This window comes from Mus caroli, unplaced genomic scaffold (assembly GCF_978045245.1).
Source record: "Mus caroli unplaced genomic scaffold, Mus_caroli_1 scaffold_2, whole genome shotgun sequence".
In the NCBI taxonomy this organism is placed as follows: Eukaryota; Metazoa; Chordata; class Mammalia; order Rodentia; family Muridae; genus Mus; species Mus caroli.
In genome coordinates this window covers 60,684,117-60,708,161 of record NW_028227257.1, presented here as the reverse complement: position 1 = coordinate 60,708,161, position 24,045 = coordinate 60,684,117, and the positions used below count along the sequence as shown (strand labels likewise).

The following is a 24,045-nucleotide window of genomic DNA, read 5'->3' as shown; positions in this document are numbered from 1 at the left end:
TCTGAGTTCGAGGCCAGCCTGGTCTACAAAGTGAGTTCCAGGACAGCCAGGGCTATACAGAGAAACCCTGTCTCGAAAAACCAAAAAATAAATAAATAAATAAAATAAAAATTCACAGTTGGGCATGGTAGCCTATTAAGCACTCCGGAGGCTGAGGTAGAACTGCCACATTGGAGGCCAGTCTGGACTACAGAGAAAGATCCTGTCTCAAAAATTATTCCGGGCTGGAGAGATGGCTCAGAGGTTAAGAGCACTGACTGTTCTTCTGGAGGTTCTGAGTTCAAGTCCCAGCAACCACATGGTGTCTCACAACCATCCGTAATGGGATCAGATGCCCTCTTCTGGAGTGTCTGAAGACAGCTACAGTGTACTTATATATAAAATAAATAAATCTTTAAAAAAGTATTCAATGTATTATTAATTATGTATTATTAATTAGTCAATGTCCCAGTCTGTGAGGCTGGAAAGATGGTTCAGCAGGTAAGTACTTACTGCTATTTCAGGGAACTAGGGTTCAGTTTCCAACACCCTTAACTGCCTAGAATTCCAGTTCCAGGGGATCTGACAGCCTCCGCAGGCCCAACAGCAGTGTGGTGCACATCTTTAATCTCAAAATCTAGGAGGCGAAGGCAGGTGGATCTCTATTCAAGATCAGCTTGGTCCACATAACATGTTTTAAAGTGGAGATTACACAGTGAGACCCTGTCTTAAAACAGCAGCAAGGGATGGAGAGATGGCTTAGCAGTTAACAGCACTGTTCTTCCAAAGGTCCTGAGTGCAATTCCCAGCAACCACATGGTGGCTCACAACCATCTGTAATGGGATTTGATGCCCTCTTCTGGTGTGTCTTAAGACAGTTGCAGTATACCAATGTAATAAAGTAAATAAATTTAAAAAAAAAGCAGAAAGATACAAATTCTTTTTTTTTTTTAAAGATTTATTTATTTATTATATGTAAGTACATTGTAGCTGTCTCCAGATACTCCAGAAGAGGGCATCAGATTTCGTTAGGGATGGTTGTGAGCCACCATAATGTCGCCAGGCCCCGAATTCTTTATTGTACAATGTATTCTATTTATTAACTGTTACTTATTACATATATGTATATATATTTGCTGTTGCTGCTATTTTGTTCAGACAGGGTTTCTCTGTGTAGACTTGTCTGTCCTAGAACTCACTCTGTAGACCAGGCTGGTCATGAACTGATATATCTGCCCACTTCTGCCTCCAGAGTGTTGGGATTAAAGGCATGCACCACCACCATCCAATGTACACATCTATTTTACATAAGCCAAGATGATTTCTCTGTGACATTCTTTAATTCTAGCAAAGGAAGCAGAAGCATGTGGATCTCTGCAAGGTTAAGGCTACCCTGGTCTACACAGAAAGTTCCAGGACAGCCAAAGCTATATAGAAAGACCCTGTCTCAAAACAAAGGAACAAGTATTTATCAGTTTTCATAAAACTGGCTTGTCAGAGTACCATTACTATTACCTCCATTGCTTTATCCTGGCCAACTTCATTTTTTCAACAGTGGACACAAGGGACACTGCATGCTAATTGATTATTAGTAGTGAAATACATTTTCAGAAATAGGCATTATGGAATCAATGTACTAAAATAAATTTAAAGCAATAGAGTCACGTTACAGGATCTTTGGTCATGCTGTGAACCCCAAGATTCTGTTGTTTCCTAAAAAATAAACAAAAAAAACTAAACTTTCTAGTTGTGGTGTAGCTCAGCCCTTATCACACATGCATATGCATACACACATCTTTAATTCCTCTGGCTGGAACACAGCATACAGATACACCCTTACTTAGTACACACCTTTTATCCCAAACAATGAAGGTAAAGTTAGTTTATAGAAGGAAGCACCCATGTTTGAAAGTGATGTCTGATTGAGCAGCAGACAAACTGACAAATCAGAGAAAGACTTGACAGAATAGAATATGCCCAACTAATGAGAGAGAGAGGAAAGGAAGCTACTGAAGGGAAAAGAAAAGATGTAGTTTTACCAGGAGAGTTTTACAGAGACAGATTGAAGAAAGAACAAGCTAAACACTGGTAAAGACAGAAGGAGCCAGAAAATGAGAACACATTGGCAAAGTTAGTACGAGGTCAAGCAGAGTAATTCAGAAGCGAGAGAAGCCAGACTGAATAGTCAGCATGGTGAGATGTTTGAGCCAAAAAGCTGAGTTGACCAGCTACCTAGAGTTCAGAAAGAGCTAGAAAGGGTGAGATTATTCAGCAGTAGGTCTCAGAGGCTAAAAACATTCTAGATCTCGGTAAGATTGTACAGAGTCTAGAAGCTTCCAGGATTAAGCCTCAGCAGATGGAGGCACCAAGCCTTGGAGAAGACAGTTACATCATGCAAATAAGGTATTAGTCACAGCTTATTATGAAAAAGAAAAACACTCCCCAAAGCAGGAATGGGCTGATGAGCTGAGGAAAGGCATAGGCTCAAAGGCATATTCTCAAACAATTGTTTCTGGGAGGAGTACATGTGGGACAGGGTCTTACGAACTTTAGGGTGGCTTCAAATTCATAACACAGCTAAGGATTGCCTTAAATATGTGACCTTCCTTCTTGTATTTCAAGTACTGAGATCACAGTTATGTGTTACCAGTCCTTAGTTCTTAGTAATATTTAAAAAAATAAAAGACCAAGCCGGGCAGTGGTGGCGCATGCCTTTAATCCCAGCACTCGGGAGGCAGAGGCAGGTGGATTTCTGAGTTCGAGGCCAGCCTGGTCTACAAAGTGAGTTCCAGGACAGCCAGGGCTACACAGAGAAACCCTGTCTCAAAAAAAAAAAAAATGCCTATAGTAAAGGAAAGGATGGATATAGCCTAGTTCTAGAACAACATCCCATGCCTTCTTCTGGCCTCCATGGACAACAGCACACATGTTACAGACAGACACACACACAGAGACAGAGAGAGGAGAGAGACCTTAAGAAAAAAAGAAGAAATGACCAAAGCAAGCCAGTTGTTGAAGAAAATTCTGTACTCTACCTTGCTTGTTGGTTTTCTTGATTAGGCTGATCAGGAGACTTTCCCTTCAGAAGCCCCATCAGTGAGTTTAAACGAGTATGCATTAGCATTATCTTCTCTTTCAGCTGGGAGAGACAGAGATTGGAGACATCTTATACTCACCCCTTGATTTGCTGCTTATATTGTTACTAGACTTAAAATAAGTCTAGCTGAGCAGTGGTGGTGCGCGCCTTTAATCCCAGCACTTGGGAAGCAGAGGCAGGTAGATTTCTGAGTTTGAGGCCAGCCTGGTCCACAAAGTGAGTTCCAGGACAGCCAGGGCTACACAGAGAAACCCTGTCTCAAAAAAAAAAAAAAAAAAAATTGCCTATAGTAAAGGAAAGGATGGATAATAGCCTAGTTCTACATAGTTAATATGAGGTCTACATAGTTAATATGAGGTGAGTCACAAAAGTAAAAATCCTGTCTCCAAAAGGAAAATGTTGTGTATATAAGTAACCACATGGGGCTGGTGAGATGGCTCAGCAGGTAAGAGCTCTGACTGCTCTTCCGAAGGTCCTGAGTTCAAATCCCAGCACCACATGGTGGCTCACAACTACCTGTAATGAGATCTGATGCCCTCTTCTGGTATGTCTGAAGACAGCTATAATATACTTATTTATAATAATAAATCTTTGGGCCAGAACGAGCCAGGCGGACCAGAGCAAGTGGAGTTGACCAGAGTGAACAAAGGTCCTAAATTCAATTCTCAACAACCAAATGAAGGCTCACAACCATCTGTACAGCTACAGTGTATACCCATATACATAAATAAATAAATCTTTAAAATAAAAATGTAAACACACAACCAAGTTTACCTCTGCAATCTTTTGTGGTAAAGACACATTGTGAAAATCCGTTTCAGATGTATTTACTATGGCCTTTGTTTTTAACAGATAGCTAGAGAGAAAACATGAAGAGAAAATATTAGTACTATTACCAATGGAACAAATTTGCCCTCTAAAATACCCATTGAGCAAAGCCTTCCTTATGGCTTGAAGCAGCAATAGTCTATTTTACTGGGGGTGGGGGACCCCCTCAATTGAAACCACAAACTCCCTGAACCTTTCCCATTCTCATGGACAAAACTATCTCAGGAAAAACTAAAGATAAATCCAGAATCAGATGAATAACCACAACTGGTAAAAACTTTACAATAGGCCAAGCATGACGGTGCATGCCTTGATCCCATCACTTTGAAGGCAATAGCAGGTGGACCTCTGTGAATTTACGGCTAGCCAGAGCTAGACAGTGAGTTCCAAGTCAGCCAGGGATAGAGAGACCCTGTCTCAAAACAAAACAAAACAAAAATTAGGAAAAAAATAAGATGATGCTTTTTAATGCTTACATTTTTGTTTTCTTTTTAAATGTAATTCTAAATAACAATAACTTCAGGGAAAAAAAAGAAACCAGGCACCATGGTTTATGCCTTTAATTCATCAAGGTTCTCTAGAGAAACAGAATTTGTATAATGAAAAATGAGGCATGAGTCTCTTTGAATATACATAGTAATTTTATACCAGCCAGGCAAAAGAGCTAGACCCCATTCAAAGCAAACAAGCACAAAAAACAAAACAAAAAAAAAAAACAAAAACAAAAACAAAAACCCAAAACATGAAAAGAAAGAAAGTAGAAATTTACAATATGTTATTGAAGTATAATGGTGTCCTGTGGGAAATTGCATGAATAATTGGGAAAGCTAATTGTTTACTGAATGGTCTCATAGTTAAAGGTGACTTTCCTTATAAATGTTGCTCTGGCTCCCATAAATCACTACAAACATCTAAGTACATTAAAATATATTAGTGTCTGTATGTTTGTTTATTTTTCAAAACAGCATTTCCCTTTGTAGCACTGGCTGTCTGGAACTCACCCATATACCAGGCTGGTCGAGTGCTGGGATTAAAGGTATGCGCCACCAAGTCTGGCTAAGTAATCTTAACTTGTCAGCCATTTCTCCGTTCTTTCAGTTTCTTGTAATAAAATAACTTAAGTTAAATGTTTAGTTAGAAGATTGTTTCAGCCCCCAATGGAGGAGGCTAGAGAAAGTACCCAAGGAGCTAAAGGGGTCAGCAACCCTATAGGTGGAACAACAATATGAATTAACCAGTACCCCCTGAAGCTCGTGTCTCTAGCTGCATATGTAGCAGAAGATGGCCTAGTCGGCCATCATTGGGAAGAAAGGCCCCTTGGTCTTGCAAACTTTATATGCCTCAGTACAGGGGAACACCAGGGCCAAGAAGTGGGAGTGGGTAGGTAGAGGAGCGGGGGTGGGGAGGGTCTGGGGGACTTTTGGGATAGCATTTGAAATGTAAATGAAGAAAATACCTAATTAAAAAAAATAAATTAAAAAAATAATAAGACAATAAAAAAAAATAAGAAGACTGTTTCAGGATATTAGATCACACTGTGAACACAGAAACTGTATACTGGAAAAACCTGTGGTGTGGCTCAGCCCTAGCACACACTTTTAATCTGAGAGCTGTTTATTGTAAGAAAGATTGAATAAAGTAACCTTGGGTCAAGAGGTGCAACAAGCAGCCAGTTGACAGGAACTGAACTTAGGAAAATCTCACAGAGACAGAGAGGGGGTCAGGAGGACAGATAGAACAGGAGCAGTGGCACACACCATTAGTCCTAGCACTCCAGAAACAGGCAGGTCTCTGTGAGTTCAAGGCCAGCCTGGTCTAAAAAGCAAGTCCAAGCAGCCAGGGCTATTACACAGAGAAACCCTGTCTTGAAAAAACAAACAAAAAAACCCAATAAAACAAACAAAAACAAACAAACAAACAATTTTGAGAGAAAGCACCCTGAGCACTAGCTAGCTTTTGTTAGGTATTTTGTCTCGCCATGAGCCGAGTGACCAACACAGGCCTCATTGCAAACTCCTGGAACAGAAAATCTGATTGGCTTACTTGGAATATATTTATCTATATGCCTCCGAGTTATCTATGATGACACTGTTTTGCAAAAGCATACCTTCCAGAATCTTCCTTAGTGAAAGAACACTCTTAAATTAGTCCATATTAGACACAGTATAACAAACCAGTTAAAGTAATCACAATATTTATTTTAAGATTATGTTTTGTCCTTATTGCAGATATATATGTATATGTATATATGTATATACACACATACACACACATTAAGTAGTGCCTAGCCTTTTGCATCATCTTTGGTTATAAACACCTGGACTTTCCTAGAATCTTTTAAAAACCTTATTTAATAAGTCTCTACTCACCACAGCATTTTATCACTAGAAAGGCAGAAATGGCCTCTCAAGGCAGCCAGAGCAGCATGGGTAGAATATAAATGGAAGCCAACAGGAGTCCCACAGGAATTACAGAATAAAAGGTTGTATGTGCTGGTGGGAAAGGAAAGAAGCAGAATATAAAATAATGAAAAGCTAGAACAGAAATAACAATAGCTGCCCTCATCAGGTCTAGTGGTAGAATCTACAGTGGCACTGACACTCAGAAGCACTGGCAGGAGGGAGTCATGTGAAGCACCTGGATGGACTTCATCAAGTTCACTGGCTCCCAAGTGGGCCACAGAAGACTCTTGTTTCAAAGAAACAAAAACAAAGAACATAATTTATGACAAACAAACAAACCAAAAACCTTCAAAACAAAAACCCCTCAAAACTGAGTTTGGTACCGCCTATGACCACTTGTGTAGTTCACGGCTCCCTACCTCATAAAGACATTTACTACTGTCCTTAAGATGTTTGGGTTGTTTTGCTTCCTTAGAGGTAGCATCATGTAGCTTGTTGGGACAGTGGATCATGAACAAGGAAGGACTTAAGGCAGTTAGTTCTAATATATAAACAAATACAATTGTTTCTCCATTTCCTTATATAGAACAAGGTCAATTAGATTTTAACTTGTATTCATTATAATTGTCAGTCTGGAAGACAACAGGACATAATATCAGGCAGTGGAGTAGAATAAAGATTTTTCTCTACTCTCTCATTTTCTTGAGTGCTGGGATTAAAGTCACCACCACACATGGCCAATGCTTTAAGTACCAATAGATTGTAATCCATAAAGACTTTTTGAAATAATTTACAGTAAGTGTTGTTCCACATACAATATAAACTAATAATCAGTTACTGAGTTCAAAGATAGTAAAAAAGGTATCTCAAGACCGCAAGGTTGCTAGTAAACGTGACCATTTACCTCAGTCAGAATGCACACAAGCAGAGGAACACAGTGAGGAAGTCAGGACTAGATTCATAGCTTAGCAGGGAATGGTGCCTGCAACCAAGCTTGGCAACCCAAGTGTGATCCTGGGCCTGGACTCCTCAAAGGTGTAGTCTCACCTTCATGTGTGCACCTCAGTATGTGACTACACACTACAAACACACTAAAAATAAACAAATAAATGTATTAAAACTGTTTTTAGATTATAACGTGGAACAGAAATCTAACTCTACTCTTGCATGCATTTTTCTTGACGTATTTATCATAGATCAACTCTAGCATCTCATACAAAATAGGCAAACATTGTACTTCTAAGCTATAGCACATCTCCGAATCTGTAATTAAATTTTTGTTTGTTTGGTTTTTCAGACAGAATTTCTTTGTGTAGCCTTAGCTGTCCTGGAACTAGCTCTGTAGACCAGGCTGTCCCTGCACTCAGAGATCCTCCTGCCTCTGCCTCCCTAGTCCTGGGATTAAAAGTGTGTGCTACCAGGCTTATAATTAAAAATTTTAATCAGGCTTTTTAAAAAAGAGGTTGGCTGGGCGTACACGCCTTCAATCCTAGCACCAGAGGCAGAGGCAGGCAGATTTCTGAGTTCAAGGCCAGCCTGGTCAACAGAGTGAGTTCCAGGACAGCCAGGGCTATACAGAGAAACCCTGTCTCAAAAACCAAAAAATAAAATTAAATTAAATTAAAAAGAGGTTGGGTGTAGGTTCCCATGCTTGTGATCCCAACACTTGTAGGCAGAGGCAGAATTGTAAATTCAAGGAAAGACCTTTATTACCAATATCAAAAGTAAAATAATTTGTGATGTAACTATATCAAAAATGTCACTTCAGGGCCAGTGAAATGACTCAGTGGGTAAAGGTATTTGCTACCAACCCTCAGAAACTATAACTAATAACTAATAGTCCTAGTTCTCTCACAGACCTTAAAACCTACATCCAACTTTAACTTTCACTAATGCCATGTTTATATGATTCAAACGGGTAAAGAGTTTATCACTCAAACATACTCTATGGAGAGCGTAAACATGTCACAAGACAAAGTTTCTTTCTTGTTTACATACTCTTCACTGTCATTAAATCAGGAAATATATAGAGAGCGCCACCTCAGGAATTCTCCACACGTACCTGGACTTGAGTGAACCTTCTATCCCAACCAAAAAGGGCTCTAACAAAACGACGTTGTTTGTGACTTCTGGAAGACAAAACGATTTTGAAAAGAAATACCTCCCAGCAGATTCATCTGCCCATAAAAATTAACAAAATGGGTGGGGCTCAGCCAAGGGCGCTGGGTTAGCTCAGGCGACCGCCTGGGTTTGAAGCCCAACTCGGGAAAACAAAACAAACGCCTCCCTCCCCTGGGCAGTACTGTCCCCCATCCCTCATCTGCCTCCGGTCTACCTTCCTCACAAGCCACCCTCGCCTCACTCACTGGAGAAGGCCAGGGCGCCGAGGGACCGCGACAGGTCCCAGGCGAGGTGCAGGGTGTCGCCGAGCACCGCGTAGCACCGCGCGCAATGAAACACGGCACATCTCTCCGGCTCCAACCACGCAGGCAGCCGCAGGTCGACAGAAGACGCCTTCACCTTAGACCCGGAAGACCCGAGAGGGGAGAACCCTTCCACCACCTGAGTGTCCCACTCCATGGAGGAGGTAAGAGAAAAAGGTGTATCACAAGAGTCACGACGTGACTCGGTCTCCAAGAAGCAAAGACTGCGGCGCGAGAGAGTCGCCATATTTTTTTATTTTTTTTGAAGCGCGCGCCTCTTTCTCGCACGCTTCAAGTCCCGCCCACCTGGTTTCCTGCGTCTTCATTGGACAATGTTCCTGAAAGACACGCTCTCAATACGTTCAGCGCCTGCGTATTGGTTAGGTTTGCGGAATAGCGGTCTTCAGCCAATCACGCTACTGGCCCGCATTGGAAACCCCACCCTCGAGGCAGTTCAACCAATGGACTTACAGCAGTCTTCATTTTTAAACTCAATATATAAGTCGGCTTGTCAACGTCTCGGGTGGCGCCAGTTTTGAGCCGCTCTGTTTTGAGTTGTGTGGCTGTTTTTCTGGGAATCACCGAGATTGCAGAACGCGATGACCGTCCCCTCTGCAGAGGAGCTGGACTCCTTCAAGTACAGCGACCTGCAAAATTTAGCCAAAAGGCTGGGCCTCCGGGCTAACATGAAGGTACGGTGCTGGCTGGCGGTACGGGCAGTTGGGTGGGCGGTGTAGAAGAGACCAGAGATTTGGGGGACAGGGCGTGAAGTGACTGAGAGGAAACCCCCGAGGGACGCTATTTTGGGAGGAGTAGGTAGTTCACAGTGACTGGAATTTGTTAAACGAAAGAAAAGCCGAGGCTGTTACTATATTTGGAGGCTTTTTTCAAGAACTTATAAAGACTTTGTTTGTTTGTTTTTTGGTTTGGTTTGGTTTGGTTTGGTTTTGGTTTTTCAAGACAGGGCTTCTCTGTGTAGCCCTGGCTGTCCTGGAACTCACTCTGTAGACCAGGCTTGCCTCGAACTCAGAAATCCACCTGCCTCTGCCTCTGCCTCCCAAGTGCTGGGATTAAAGGCATCCGCCACCACTGCCCAGCTCTTATAAAGACTTCTTAATGGAAATGCTAATGATACTTCCTGGTACCAAATGGGAAACGAAGGCCCATAGGACATAATCAGTGTAATTTCCATGCCAGTTATTAGGCAGTTGAAGAAAAACAACTTTAAACGACTACTTCTGAAAAACTCTACTTCAGTAAACTATGACAATACCTTCACTCTCATGAACCTTTAATGGGATGCCTGCCCACCGTGATCTAGTATGATTGTCCACACATTAATCACTATGTGATGGTGGTCTTTTTCAAAACCGATAAGGTCTTTGAATTCTGAGTTTGTAAGGTGTTCAGAGAAAATGTGGGGATTCATTGTGAGATTGGACTTGCTATATTGAAGCTTGCCCACATGTATATACCAGAGATTTGTACAGCAAATGGATATTTGCACTAAATGTCTAATTGGTTGTCATAAATGTTTTTAAATGGTTCAAATAGAATAATGTGGCCATAGGTCCACCTTTTATCTGGCTGAACGGCAGTGAAGAGCACTTGGACATGTTTCTGAGTTTAGTGCTTAATGGCTCCCCATCTTAGTGTCTAAAACTTAGTCCCTCGGGTTTTTGCTATCTTCTCCTCTTCCTCCTCCTTTTTTTTTTTTTTTTTTTAAATGAAATAAAGTCTCATTATACTGCCTGGACTATCATGGAAAACAGTATATAGCTTTGAGTAGCCTGAAACTTAGGCTGAGACTATATATGGGCTTGTACCTCCACCGCTGGCCTGACTGTAATTGTTTATCAGACTACACCTGTTGCCTCTGATCTCACTGGATCTCAGCTGTTCAGATGAGCACCCTGTCCAACCTCAGTTAAGTATTTGATGTTTGCTTCATAGCCCCTGCTGTGTTCTTTATTTCTAGCTCACTTGGTATTTTATAAACTCTTTTCCCATTAGTCTACTGGGAGCTTCCAACAGAAGGCTTGCCTGCTTTGTTCACCAGTCTCTCTAGCTCCTAGCACAGTGCTCTGCACAATGTAAGAACAGTTAGTTCTTCGGTCAATGAATTAATGCTGATGAATAACACTTGAGCTTCCAGGCAAGTTGAGCTTCATCCCATTTTATTTGACCTGCTAAATGTCTTCATTTGTTTCTGTCTCAGACACCTCACTTCTCATTGTTGCATCCTTGGTGAGATAGTATGTTAAGAAACCATGTCCTAGTCAGGCAGTGAGATAGATGGCTCACAGGATAAAGGTGTTTGATACACAAGCCTGGTATTTTGACCCACATAGTGGAAGAAGAGAATTAACTGTACAAAACTGTCCACTGAACTCCACACCTGTACTATGGCACTCACACACACACACAAACACACATATAAATAAATAAGAATGTGCATCTATCTGGGCATGGTGGCACCGCCTTTAAAACCAGCACTAGCGAAAAAAGGCAGAGATAGGTGGATCTCTGTGATTTCTAAGCCAATCTGGTCTACATAGTGAGTTCCAGAACTACCAGGGCCCAAAGTAAGATACAGTTTGAAACAAACAAAAGAAAGAGAAAGAAAAGAAATTGTTTATAATTTTGGTAGGCCTGACATATAATCCCAGCACTGGGGAGACTGAGTCAGGAGGATCATGAATTGAAGTCTTGTCAAACAAACAAGACTGGGCATATTGTACATCTTGTCAATCCTGAACTAAGCCCTAGATTAGGTAGATCTCTGAGTTTGAGGCCAGCCTGGTCCAGTTAGTGAGTTATAGGCCAGTCAACTCTACATAGTGAAACCTGTCTTTAATTAAAAAAAAAAAAAAGACCTGGATTAATTTGAGAGGAGACCTTAGGTTAGGTTCATTGTAGTAAATAAGAACCATTTTATTAATAGTTGTCTTAATGCAGAGAAGTCTAGTACAGTTAAGGCGTGTGACTTGGGGCCACACCCCAACAAAACTCCTGTACTTAAAGTACAGAGCACATTTTGTGCTTTGCCCTTTACTTCTGATAAATGATAAATTGTGTGAGAAGAAAAGAGCCAAGTTCAGAGGTAGAGCCTATCTTAAGTGTGTGGAATCATAGACACACAAGAAACAGGAACTGAGCAGCAATAGGCTTTTACCTCCCTTGTGATGAAGATACAGGCCAGATTAGAGCAGATTAAAAGTAGACAAAGGCAGGTGTATTAGAAGGCAGATCTCAGGTGGGCTTGCTGATCTCACAGTGGAGGAATCAGCTAGGAGCTGGGATTGCATCCATGCATGGTCAAAGACTGAGCCCCTGGCTGGGCACTTGGTGGATTGCTGGAGACTAGGAGTGATGACATGTTAACCTGGTCTTCTCTGCAGACAGCTTGTGGGAAGTAGGACAGATGGGCTTTTCCAGCTTGTAGAGGGCAAGCAAGCAGCTTGTATTTATAGACTTAGAGTTGTGCGTGTATAGCATTCTTTTTTTTTTTTTTTTTTTTTTTTTTTTTTTTTTTGGTTTTTCGAGACAGGGTTTCTCTGTGTAGCCCTGGCTGTCCTGGCACTCACTTTGTAGACCAGGCTGGCCTTGAACTCAGAAATCCACCTGCCTCTGCCTCCCGAGTGCTGGGATTAAAGGCGTGCTCCACCACGCCCGGCTCATATAGCATTCTTTTAAGGCCATGAATTTGAGAAAGAGCAAGGCCAGGTACATGGGTACATGGAGAGAAGTTGGAGGAAAGAGATGGGCTCTTGGGAGATAGGGTGGGGAGGGCATTATGTATATGTATGTGTGTATGTGTGTATGTATATATATATATATATATGATTTATTTATTTATTTTATGTATATGAGTACACTGTAGCTATGTCTTCAGACACTCCAGATTCCATTACAGATGATTGTAAGCCACTGTGTGGTTGCTGGGAATTGAACTCAGGACCTCTGGAAAAGCAGTCACTGCTCTTAACCATTGAGCCATCTCTCCAGCCCCATGTAAATATATTTTAATTAAAATTTTTTTAAACCAGGTTGGGTTGGCACATACTTTTAATCTTAGCACTCAGGAGGCAGAGGTAAGCAGAGCTAGTTCCAAAACAGCAAGGATTACACAAAAACCTATCTTGAAAAGCCAAAAAAAAAAAAAAAAAAAAAAGAAGAAGAAGAAAAGAAAGAAAAGAAAAAAAGAAAGAAAAAGGTAAAAAAGTTTTTTAAAGTTATTGTATTAGTTTAAAGTTAATTTTTTTAAAGATTTATTTATTTATTATATGTAAGTACACTGTAGCTGTCTTCAGACACTCCAGAAGAGGGCGCCAGATCTCGTTACGGATGGTTGTGAGCCACCATGTGGTTGCTGGGATTTGAACTCTGGACCTTCGGAAGAGCAGTCGGGTGCTCTTACCCACTGAGCCATCTCACCAGGCCCCTTAAAGTTAATTTTACTATTTCATTTTGTGACAGGGTGTCAGTATGTAGCTCTGACTATCTGGAACTCAATTTGTAGATTAGGCTGGCCTCAAATTTACAGAGATCAGTTTACTGTTATCCTCTGAGTGCTGGGATTAAAGGCATGCATCACTGTCCCAGCTTAAAAAAAATGTATTTATTATATAAAGATCTTTGTTTACAATTATGCCTGCAGACCAAAAGAAAGCATCAGACTATGAGCTGCCATGTGGTTGCTAGGAATTGAATTCAGGCCTTCTGGAAGAGCATCCACTATCTTAGCTCCTGAGCTATCTCTTCAAGCCCCTAAAATTAAAAATAAATAAATTTAAACATTTTTTAAGGGCTGGGCGGTGGTGGCGCACGCCTTTAATCCCAGCACTTGGGAGGCAGAGGCAGGCGGATATCTGAGGCCAGCCTGGTCTACAGAGTGAGTTCCAGGACAGCCAGGGCTGCACAGAGAAAACCTGTCTCTGAAAACAAACAAACAAAGAAACAAACTTCTTTTAAAAGAGTTTTGATCTTCAGCTGTGTACCTGAGTGTAATAAAGGAAAAAGGAACCTAACAAATATACTTGATTTTTGATTGTTTTACAATAGGGTCTCATTCTGGCCTGGAAACTTAAGGGGATTGCTGTGCCTATCTTTTTAAAAAGGAAAGCCAGTCAGAATAGTATTTCTCTTCCTGGAAAGAACAGGGAAGCTTTCCTAGGATAGAAACTGAGGCCAGGAGCTCTCTCTTTCCCAAGGACTTGTAAGACCCTCACTACAGGCCACCACTTGCCCACCAGAGAAACTGGGCCCGAAACATTTCCCTAGTCAACTAGCCATTCCTGCTGATTTACCTCCTAAGAAGGTTTGCACCCGTCCTTACATTTCATGCCACAGGTCTGGTTCCCTGAGCATCCAGTGGGTCTCAGCTGATGCCCTCCCTGATGTCCGATCTCCAGAGACTGCTCTCTGCTGCAAGGATAAAGTTTATACCTAAGAAGCCTTATGAGGCAGGTCTAGCTAGTGAAGTCGTGCTTTTGACTCCTCTCCCGACTTTTTTTCTCAACCTCCTCTCCATCATCATCTATCCTATTTTCTTTCCTTTGCTTTTTCTCCATCTTGTTCTGTATGATTGAACCTTTATTCCATTTTCAAGATCTCAGCAGCCCCAGCCAAGACATCTGTCTTAAAGCTGGAGCATCCCGAGACCTGATGATGTCTATCCTATGGAGCCCACAATAGCCAGAGCTTCCTCGCACTTATTTTGCTGTGTTGCACTATGTCTCTTTTTCTTCACTGTCTTTGCCACTAGGGTGTGAAATTCTTTTCTACCCAGGCTACTGTTCTAGTCTGCCAGTTTGACCAGAGTGCACTCAAGAATCAGAAGAAAAGAAATGTTTGGCATAGTTTTCTTGCTTATTTGACTTTGACTGTAATGATGAGCCAGCTGTTCTTTCTACAGGCAGACAAGTTGTTAAGAGCCTTGAAAGCACACCTGAATCCAGAAACAAGGAAAGAAAATAAAAATCAGGTGAGTGATGTTCTTTATCACTTATTAGCTAATAAAACGGTAGAGTTTGATTAATAGACAATTAATACTTATTTCTGATAAGGTGTAGGAGATGGTGTGGAGGCTCTTGCTTTATAAGCCCAACATTTGGAGATGGAGCCAAGACAGGGTTACTAGAGAGTTCTAGACCTGACCCTGACCCTATCGCAAAAGGACAAAGACATGATGGTGACTGTTACATGATGTTATTCTCATTCGTAGTAAGACCAGGGAGTGAATTGTCTCATAATCGCCTCATCGTTTGCTATATATGATGAAAATACCATGTTACCTAAATGAATAAGATGTCTTTAAACAAAGGCAGAAGTACCTGAGTATTACGATACAAGCTTACACTCCAGCATTTCAGTGACTGAGCAGCAAGTTCTTGAGTTCAATACCAGCCTAAACTAATGCAAGACCCTGTCTTAAAAAGAAAGTAGCCGAGCGGTGGTGGCGCACGCCTTTAATTCCAGCACTTGGGAGGCAGAGGCAGGCGGATTTCTGAGTTCGAGGCCAGCCTGGTCTACAAAGTGAGTTCCAGGACAGCCAGGGCTATACAGAGAAACCCTGTCTCGAAAAACAAACAAACAAAAAACAAAACAAACAAATAAACAAAAAAGAAAGTAAAAAGCCAAAAAACAAGGAAAGCAAAAGGTAAGTATAGGTTGTGAGATAGAAGAGGCAGCAGGAGAGGAGTTGGATAGAAACTAGACTTAAAATTACAAATACCCAGGTGACGTAGTAGATCTGATCTCATTTTCCTTTTGTTTTGTTTTTGGTTTATTTTATTACATGGGAATAGACTCTCTGAAAGAGCAACAAGTGCCCTTAGCCACTGAATCATCTCTCCAGTCCCATTTTGTTTCTTTATAAACTTTGTGTGTGTATGTGTGTGTAAGAGAGACAGACAGGAGAGAGAGATCGAGCTTGTGAATCCTTTGGAAGCCAGAAACTAGAGCTACAGGAAGTTGTGCATTGCCTGACGTGGGTAATGGGAACCAAACTTCAGTTCTCTGCAAGACTGACAAGTGCTCTAAACGCTGAGCCATGTCTCCAGCTCCATCTTTGAAAATTCTACTTTCTTTTTGAGCTAAGGTCTCTTGTAGCCCAAAATGTATTCAAACTTGCTATGTAGTAGAGCTGTGTACCCCTCTGCCCAGTTTTAAAATTTTTGCTATTCTTCTTATTCTTCTGATGATCTCCCCAACTGGTCTATGTGTTTGACTCTAGCTGGCTTGGAATTCTCTTTGTAGACTAATGTGGCCTGAAACAGATCTACCTGTCTCTGCCTCCTAGTGCTGGGATTTAAGGTTCTAGCCATCTATCACACCTGGCCCATTTGCTTTCTAATTAATATTCCCTGTTGTTTCAAGGCTTTCTATCCTGAACTTATTTGGGGCCAGTTCATGAGTCTACAGGTCTATCAGGATGCTCTCCCGCTCCCCTTGTCCCTGCCCTCTAGCAGTTCCCTTTGTTCGTATTCTCCATCAACTCTTCAGTTCTCTAAGACTTGAGTGAACTTTGCATCACTTGAGATTATTTTTCCTCTGCAGTACTTCACTTCCGTGTAAAGTTGATTTGTTTATTTTTATATGATTAGTACGAGTGTTATGCCTGGATATTATATCTGTACATCATGTGTGTGCCTGGAAGTCAGAAGAGGGCATCAGATCCCCTGTAACTGGAGTCACGGTTATGAGCTGTCCTATAGATACTAGAAATTGACCCCAGTCACCTGTCTCTCCAGGCTTGCTTATTTATTTATTTATTTATTTGACAAGGTCTTCCTGTGTAGCCCAGACCGGATTCAAGTTTGTGACCAGTGCATTCAAGGAACCTAGGGAATAATGTATTCCTTCTACCTAAAGTTCTAATATATCCAGCCATATGAAAAGCTCCCTCAGCTAGGCGTGGTGGCGCATGCCTTTAGTCCCAGCACTTGGGAGGCAGGGGCAGGCGGATCTCTGAGTTCCAGGCCAGCCTGATCTACAGAGTAAGTTCCAGGACAGCCAGGACTATACAGAGAAACCCTGTCTCAAAAAAAAAAAAAAAAAAAGCTCCCTCCTTGGAGCTCAATCAATGGTTCAGTGGTTAAGAGTACTGGCTGCTCTTCTAAGAGGACCTGGTTCAATTCCCAGGACTGACGTGACAGCTACAACTGCCTCCAGTTCCAGAGAATCCCATACCTTCACATAGACATATATGCAGGGAAAAACATTTGAAAAGTAGGGCACGGGGCTGGTGAGATGGCTCAGTGGGTAAGAGCACCCGACTGCTCTTCCAAAGGTCCAGAGTTCAAATCCCAGCAACCACATGGTGGCTCACAACCATCCGCAACGAGATCTGGCGCCCTCTTCTGGAGTGTCTAAAGACAGCTACAGTGTACTTACATATAATAAATAAATCTTTAAAAAAAAAAAAAAAAGAAAGAAAGAAAAGTAGGGCACTGTGCCTTAGCTCAGTGGTGGAGCGTAGGTTAGCATTCATGTTCTATTTCTCAGCACTGAGGATAACAGGCTAAGCAGGATAAGGGAGTAGAGGGGGAAATAAAGATGCCCACACCTACAGTTGACAAGACGTAATGACTCTAACAGAACAACAACTGACAGTAAATGTAAGGCTCTAAAGGTGGTACACTGACAAAGTGATGCGAGAAGAGTTCCAGTGAGCCCCATTTTAAAACACAAGCCTGAGACTGTGGATGGACATGCCAGGATTCCCTAGAGACAAACAGGATCCTAGAGTACTCAGCCTTTGCAGTGAGTTACAACAGCAAAGGAGAGACCAACCATTTTCATGGTTGCTTTTGTGTGCTTTTGTGTGCTTGCCCCATCTTTAGGGTCAAACTCTGGTCCTTGGACATGATCAGTGAATGTTTTACCACTGAAATACATACTTTCCACAGCTTATATTTAACAGTCAAATATATGGTTTTTTTTTGTTGTTGTTTTTTTTTTTTTTTTTTTTTTTTTTTTTTATTATATGTAAGTACACTGTAGCTGTCTTCAGACACCCCAGAAGAGGGCGCCAGATCTCATTACGGATGGTTGTTAGCCACCATGTGGTTGCTGGGATTTGAACTCTGGACCTTTGGAAGAGCAGTCGGGTGCTCTTACCCACTGAGCCATCTCACCAGCCCCATGTTTATTTTTTAAAACAAACTTATGTGATGGGGCCATACTTATAACCCAGGAGGCTGAGACAGGAGGATCAAAAGTCAAAGTCTGCCTGCGTAACTGTGAGACTCTATCTTAAAATCAAACTGAAAAAAGAAAGGGCTGGATGATGCTCACCCCTAGGCATTTACAAGCATGTGGGCGCACCTACATCTGATCCCTAGGACTGAACAACAGTGATAATCCATCCAGGTCCTTTGTGCTCTGGGAGAAAAGCCAAGTTTATCTTCCTCTACTACAAATAATAAGAACTATATCTAGTATCACTAGGTACGTATTCAATAATGAAAAGGACCTTCCCCACCACTCTGCCATGTAAGCCATAACATAACGAATAAGTGGGTCTGTTTGGATGCTCTCTTTTCGGACCATCCTGTGTTCATACTGTAACTTTTTACTTAGGTTTATAAAAATGCAAGTGCTAGTTCGTTATCTGTGACAAGTTCCTTTAGCTTAGGAAGCAGTCGTCAGTGCACATGCGTGCAGGATCTGGCACATACTGACTCCTCTTTTCTCAGGATGAAAATCAATCTGCATTCTCCATTGATGAGACTGAGATACACGTTAGCAGTGAGGAGCAAGCTGAGACGGAATCAGATGGTCATGTCACCAAAACGAGGAGGAGGAGGAGGAGGAAGCACAAGACCGTCCATGGAATTCCTACCTCCCAGGTGAATGGAACTGTGCAAACTGAAGAGAAGCCACCAGAACTAGCACAGTCTATCTACCATAACTGGCACACTTTTAGTGAGCTTCCATTTACCTTCCTTCATGATGCTAGATGACTGGAAATATACTGTGTTCTGCAGGCTCCTCAAAAGTCGAGACACATGTCTGCTGTGCTCCCACTGTACACCTGACCCTAGCACTCGGGAAGAAATGACTAGTACTAAGTATAAATTAGATGCCCATTTAAGGGGCTGGAGACAGATGAGGGTTGGCTAAGGGATTAAGAGAGCTTGCTGCTGTGCAGTTCGGATCTCAGTACCCATGTGAAAGCCAGACATGGTCCCATGCAAACCTGTAATTGTAGCTATCTCTGAGGAGAGTGAAAACAGTATCTCTGGGGCTTGTTGGCCACTGGTCTAACCTAAAAACAAGATATCCAAGTTTGGGGGCTGGAGAGATGGCTCAGCAGTTAAGAGCACTGACTGTTCTTCCAGAGGTCCTGATTTCAATTCCCAGCAACCACATGGTGGCTCACAACCATCAGTAACAGGATACGATGCCCTCTTCTGGAGTGTCTGAAGACAGCAACAGTGTACTCATACAATAAATAAATCTTAAAAAAAAAATTTTAAAATATTAAAAAAAAAAATCTTCAAGTTCATGAGAGATCCTGCCTTAAAGGAACAAAGTGGAGAATAATAGAGAGAGTCCCCTCCCCCACAATGCCCTCCTCTGGCATTCATATATTCATGCAATCCTACAAAAATTGATTGAATAATATGAGTGCTCACATGGTGGTCACATAGGTGGTCTGTAATAAAGATGGAAGAAGGAGGGACCAGCCTGAAGTGTGGAGCTTTAAGGTCTCTTCCTTAGTTTGCTCCTGGCCTGGTGATGCTCAGTCTGTGCTTGTGTGGTCATGTTGAGTAACTAGGTGCTTCCTCGCTTGCTTTGATCACACTGATTTTACTCTTGGCTCTTATTCACATGGCACTTCTCTTCCCAGGCATAAAGGCATACAGCTAGAATGTCAGTGGGGGAAGCAGAGACACGAGGGTATAAGGTTAAACACAGTTGGTGCTACATAGTGAAACAGCAGCAGAAATCAAATATAAATTTTACCACATAATATCTCTTCTCTCCCTCTCCCTCCTTTCTTTCTTTCCCTCTCTATCTCCCTTTCTCTCTCTCTTCCCCTTTGAGACAGGGTCTCACAATATAGCTCTGGCTAGTCTAGTACTCAAAATGTAGACTAGACTCAACTTAAAGGCATGTACCACCATGCCAGATCTCTTGTTGGTGGTGGTAGTTTTTCTGAATTAGAGTCTAACTCTATAACCCCAGCTGCTCTTAAACTCGTGGTAATTCTCCTGCTTCAGCTCAAGTGTTGAGCTAACATGCCTGACCTAATTTCTTTCTTTCTTTTTTTTTTTAATTAAAAAAATAAAATTTTAAATAACTTTTTCTTTTTTTTCTTTTCTTTTTTTTCCCCGAGACAGAGTTTCTCTGTATAGCCCTGGCTGTCCTGGAACTCACTCTGTAGACCAGGCTGGCCTCGAACTCAGAAATCCACCTGCCTCTGCCTCCCAAGTGCTGGGATTAAAGGCGTGTGCCACCACTGCCTAGCTAAATTGTTTTTTCTTAATTACCCCCTTTATTTTATTTTTTTATTTTTTGAGTGGGGCAGGGTTTCACTATATAGCCATTGCTGTTCTGGAACTCATTTTGTAGAACAGGCCAGCCTTGAACTAACTCTGAGAAATCCACCTGTGGGCTGGTGAGATGGCTCTGTGGGTAAGAGCACCCGACTGCTCTTCCAAAGGTCCAGAGTTCAAATCCCAGCAACCACATGGTGGCTCACAACCATCTGTAATGAGATCTGACTCCCTCTTCTGGAGTGTCTGAAGACAGCTACAGTGTACTTACATATAATAAATAAATAACTCTTAAAAAAAATAAAAAAATAAAAAAAAAAGAAATCCACCTGTTTCTGCTTAGTCATTCGTTGTGTGGCTGAGATTAAATGTGTATGCCACTATGCTCAGCCTTAATAATTTTTTTTAATTTAATTTTTCATTTTATGCTGGGCATGGTGGCTCTTGACTTTAATCCCAGCACTTGGGAAGCAGAGGCAGGCGGATTTCTAAGTTCGAAGCCAGCCTGGTCTACAGAGTGAGTGCCACGACAGCCAGGGCTACACAGAGAAACCCTGTCTCGAAAAAAAAAATTTTTTTTTTCATTATATTTTATGTGATGAGTGTTTGGCCTACATGTATGTCACATATCATGTGCCCTGGGAGGCTAGAGAGGGCATTGGATCCCCTGGAATTGGAGTTAGAGATGGTGACCTGATATGTGATGCCAGTAATCAAACTCAAGGCTTCTGCTTAACCATTATGCCATCTCTTTAGCCCCTCAATTACATTAAAAACATCGTATGGTTTGTTGGGAAGGGTGTGGGGGGCTGGGGTACATGCCATGGCTGGCATGTAGAAGCCAGAAGACAACTCAATGAACTTGGTTTCCCCTTCCACCATGAGGGTCCTGGCAGTTCATAGGTTCACTTCGGATTTGGTCTTGGATCAAATTGGGCTACTTCCTGTGCAGAGACTGTTCACTCTTGCAGGCCCTTGCCACTGTGTGTAGTGTTTACTTGCATGAGTCCACGCGTCAGGAAGCTGGGTCTGTATCCATAAGTGAACAAATCTTTCCATTCTTCCTAGTGACCTCTAGTACCTGCTTGGAAATTATAATTAGAAGCACTGGGTCAAACATGCTCAGAAGCCTTAACCCCATCTTGTTCCTCTCACCAACCCCCTACAACACTCACACCCACTTTTTTTTTCATCCTCTCTTGGTTATTCTCTTGGTTTTTTTCCTTTCAGAATTTGTTGCAGGATGATTTGGAGATGAAAGGAACTGATAGTAGTAACTTCCAAAATCAAGAAAATCAGGAAAATCAAGACCCCAGAGATACAGCAGAAGTTCCTTCTCTGCCGGAGCAGAGGCCAGAGGACGGCAATGCAGCTTCTTCAGGAGAAGGAGAAGTAAATGGTATGTGCTAATAACATTATCAAACTAAAACTGCTAGGGGGACCATGTGTATTATTTCCCTAGGAATGCAAGCCAGGCAGTTTAAAATACAGAAATTGAGCCATGTGTGATTGCATGCTTTTAATCCCAATATTTGGGAGACAGACAAGGTGGATCTCTATGAGCTCAAGGCCAATGTGGTATACATAGTAGGTTCTAGGACAGCAAGGACAATAGAATAGAGAGAAGACCCTGTCTCAAAAAACAAACAAATAAAAACCCCAACAAAATAACACAAAAATAGAAAACAAAAACACCCCCCCCCCAAAAAAAAAAAAGAAGAGAAATTGATTCATGTATAGATTTGGGAGATATGACTCTTAAGTCAAAGCATCAGTAAACCGTGCTTTTCCAAGACTCTGGGTACCTTCTTTGCTTCTTGTTCTTGTAGTGGCTGTGCATGTCTGTTGTTCCTTGTCCTGGTGCCATGCCCTGCTCTCTGCCTCTGTTATCACATGACATTTATCTTGTTCATTTGGCCTGTGATAGATTCTCAAACTGTAACCCAGGCAGGCCTCAAACTCCCAGCAGTCTTCCTACCTTAGCCTTAAGAGTTCTGGGGTTGTCTATGGCTATACCACCCTGAACATGCCGCATCTTGTGTGATCTTGGAAGCTAAGCAAGGTTGGGCCTGGTTAGTACTTGGATGGGAGACCACCTGGGAATACCAGGGGCTGAAGGCTAAATAAATAAATATTAAAAAGAAAGAGTTGTGGGTTGAGTGTCTAACACTCTTCTAAGGACACTGGTCTTATTGAAACACTACCTACCGAACAACCTCTGTTTGACTAAGTATCTTGAGACCCTGTTCCTAAGAGAGTTGACATTACAGTGCTAGACTTAGGGAACGAACTCATCTTTGGAGAATCACAGTTCACCATAGCCACACTTGGAACTTTCACATGTTTTGCAATTAAAGCAAAGCCGAGAAATAAATGCAGAAGACCACTGAGTTTTATTTAACATTTGTTATTTGGTACAGGGACCAAACCCAGGAGCTTGAGCTGTCAGGCAAGTGCTCAGTGACTAAGCCATGACTTTTATCCAGACCAGAATAAGAGATTTCTGGAGAGTTTGGGATGGTCATTCTCTTGGTGTCAAGAGAGCCCATTTTGTTCTCATTAGCCTTTCTGCAGAACTTGGCTGTTATAAACACTTGCCTGCTTCTTTAACTAGGCTGCTTACAGGGAGGGGTGACACCCACTTTTACATAGTGAGTGAATACCTGTCTTTTTCAGTCTTCCACTTCCCTTTCCCTAATTCCAGCATTTAAGAGACTGAGAAGGTGGATCTGCAGAGTTCAAGGCTACTCTGATCTACAGAGTAAGCTCCAGACCAAGCTGGTCTGCATAGCAAGAGACTGTCTCAAAACAAGACAAAATAACCCACATGTTCTGCAAACTTTCTCAACTAATAATTTATTTTTCATTTCTTTGTTTTTATTTTATAGATTTTTAAAATTTATGTGTATGAATATTTTGCTTTCAGGTATGTATGTTTACCTGGTACATGCCTGGTGTCTGTGGAGTAGAAGAGGGCATCAGATCCTCTACAACTGGAGTTACAGATGGTTGTGAGTCACCATATGGGTGCTGGGAACTTGAACCAAGTGCTCCAATAGCAACAAGTGCTTAACTGCTGAGCCATCTCTCCAGCCCTTTTAGTTTTAGAAAATTGAGTTGCCCCCCTCTCACTCCCCCACCCCCCACAGCACTTTGTGCTCTCTGTTTTATTTCTTAGGAAGCCTGCCAGTTGCCATGGAGATCTCTGCCTGGCTCTGACACTTGCTGGAAGATGAACAGGAAGAATTTAGGGAGGTGATGGCCTGTTACAGGGACCAACGAAATGTGGTGCAGAATGCCACTCAGACTTCCCAACTGTTAACAATTTCTAACATCCTCCCCTCACTCTTCTCTCCTCATCCCTTACCTCCCTCTCTCTCTCTTTCTTCCCCCCTTCCCCTCACACACACACACACACACACACACACACACACACACACACACATATGTACTTTCCCCTGAACTCTGAGAGAAGTTGTTGATATGTGCCTCATATGTGTTACGTGGGGCTTCTTGATTGAAGGATGTGTGCATTATTTTATTCTTTTGACTTCTTTTTTAAAAAACATAATTTCATCTAACCTCCATTGGCCTGGAACTCATTATGTAGCCAAGAACGTTCTTGATCTCCCCATATCCAGTCCCAAGTGCTGGAATTATAGACATATGCTGGCTTCAATGTATACTTCTTAAATAAGAGTTTTCTTACACAATGTACAAAGAATCAATCTCTCATCTAACATTAAGGAACAATGACTTCTCTGCCTGGTGTAGTGGTCATCACTTGAATCCCAACAATCAGGAGGCAG

The 24,045-nt window shown here is 41.9% G+C and overlaps 2 protein-coding genes and 1 pseudogene across 4 annotated transcripts in view; 2 read left to right on the top strand and 1 right to left on the bottom strand.

Annotated features, from left to right (window-relative positions):
• Window positions 1-1,121: 1,121 nt before the first annotated feature.
• Oip5 (Opa interacting protein 5) lies at window positions 1,122-8,976 on the bottom strand. Its single transcript, XM_029468358.2, is given in 7 exon segments — window positions 1,122-1,692; window positions 3,015-3,025; window positions 3,027-3,118; window positions 3,851-3,932; window positions 6,274-6,396; window positions 8,369-8,435; window positions 8,673-8,976. Coding segments are annotated over 7 exon segments (711 nt in total). The 3' UTR covers window positions 1,122-1,660.
• Window positions 8,977-9,232: 256 nt separating this feature from the next.
• The window catches only part of Nusap1 (nucleolar and spindle associated protein 1), a 30,047-nt gene continuing 15,234 nt past the window's right edge, over window positions 9,233-24,045 (top strand). For all 3 annotated transcript variants that reach the window (XM_085834554.1, XM_021150752.2, XM_021150745.1), the window contains exons 1-4: window positions 9,233-9,421; window positions 14,647-14,715; window positions 18,431-18,583; window positions 21,467-21,635. In XM_085834554.1, coding sequence (XP_085690680.1) covers window positions 9,329-9,421; window positions 14,647-14,715; window positions 18,431-18,583; window positions 21,467-21,635 — 484 coding nt within the window. In that variant the 5' untranslated portion in view covers window positions 9,233-9,328. The remainder of the gene's footprint in view (window positions 9,422-14,646; window positions 14,716-18,430; window positions 18,584-21,466; window positions 21,636-24,045) is intronic.
• On the top strand, window positions 22,239-22,357 carry LOC115030409 (5S ribosomal RNA; annotated as a pseudogene).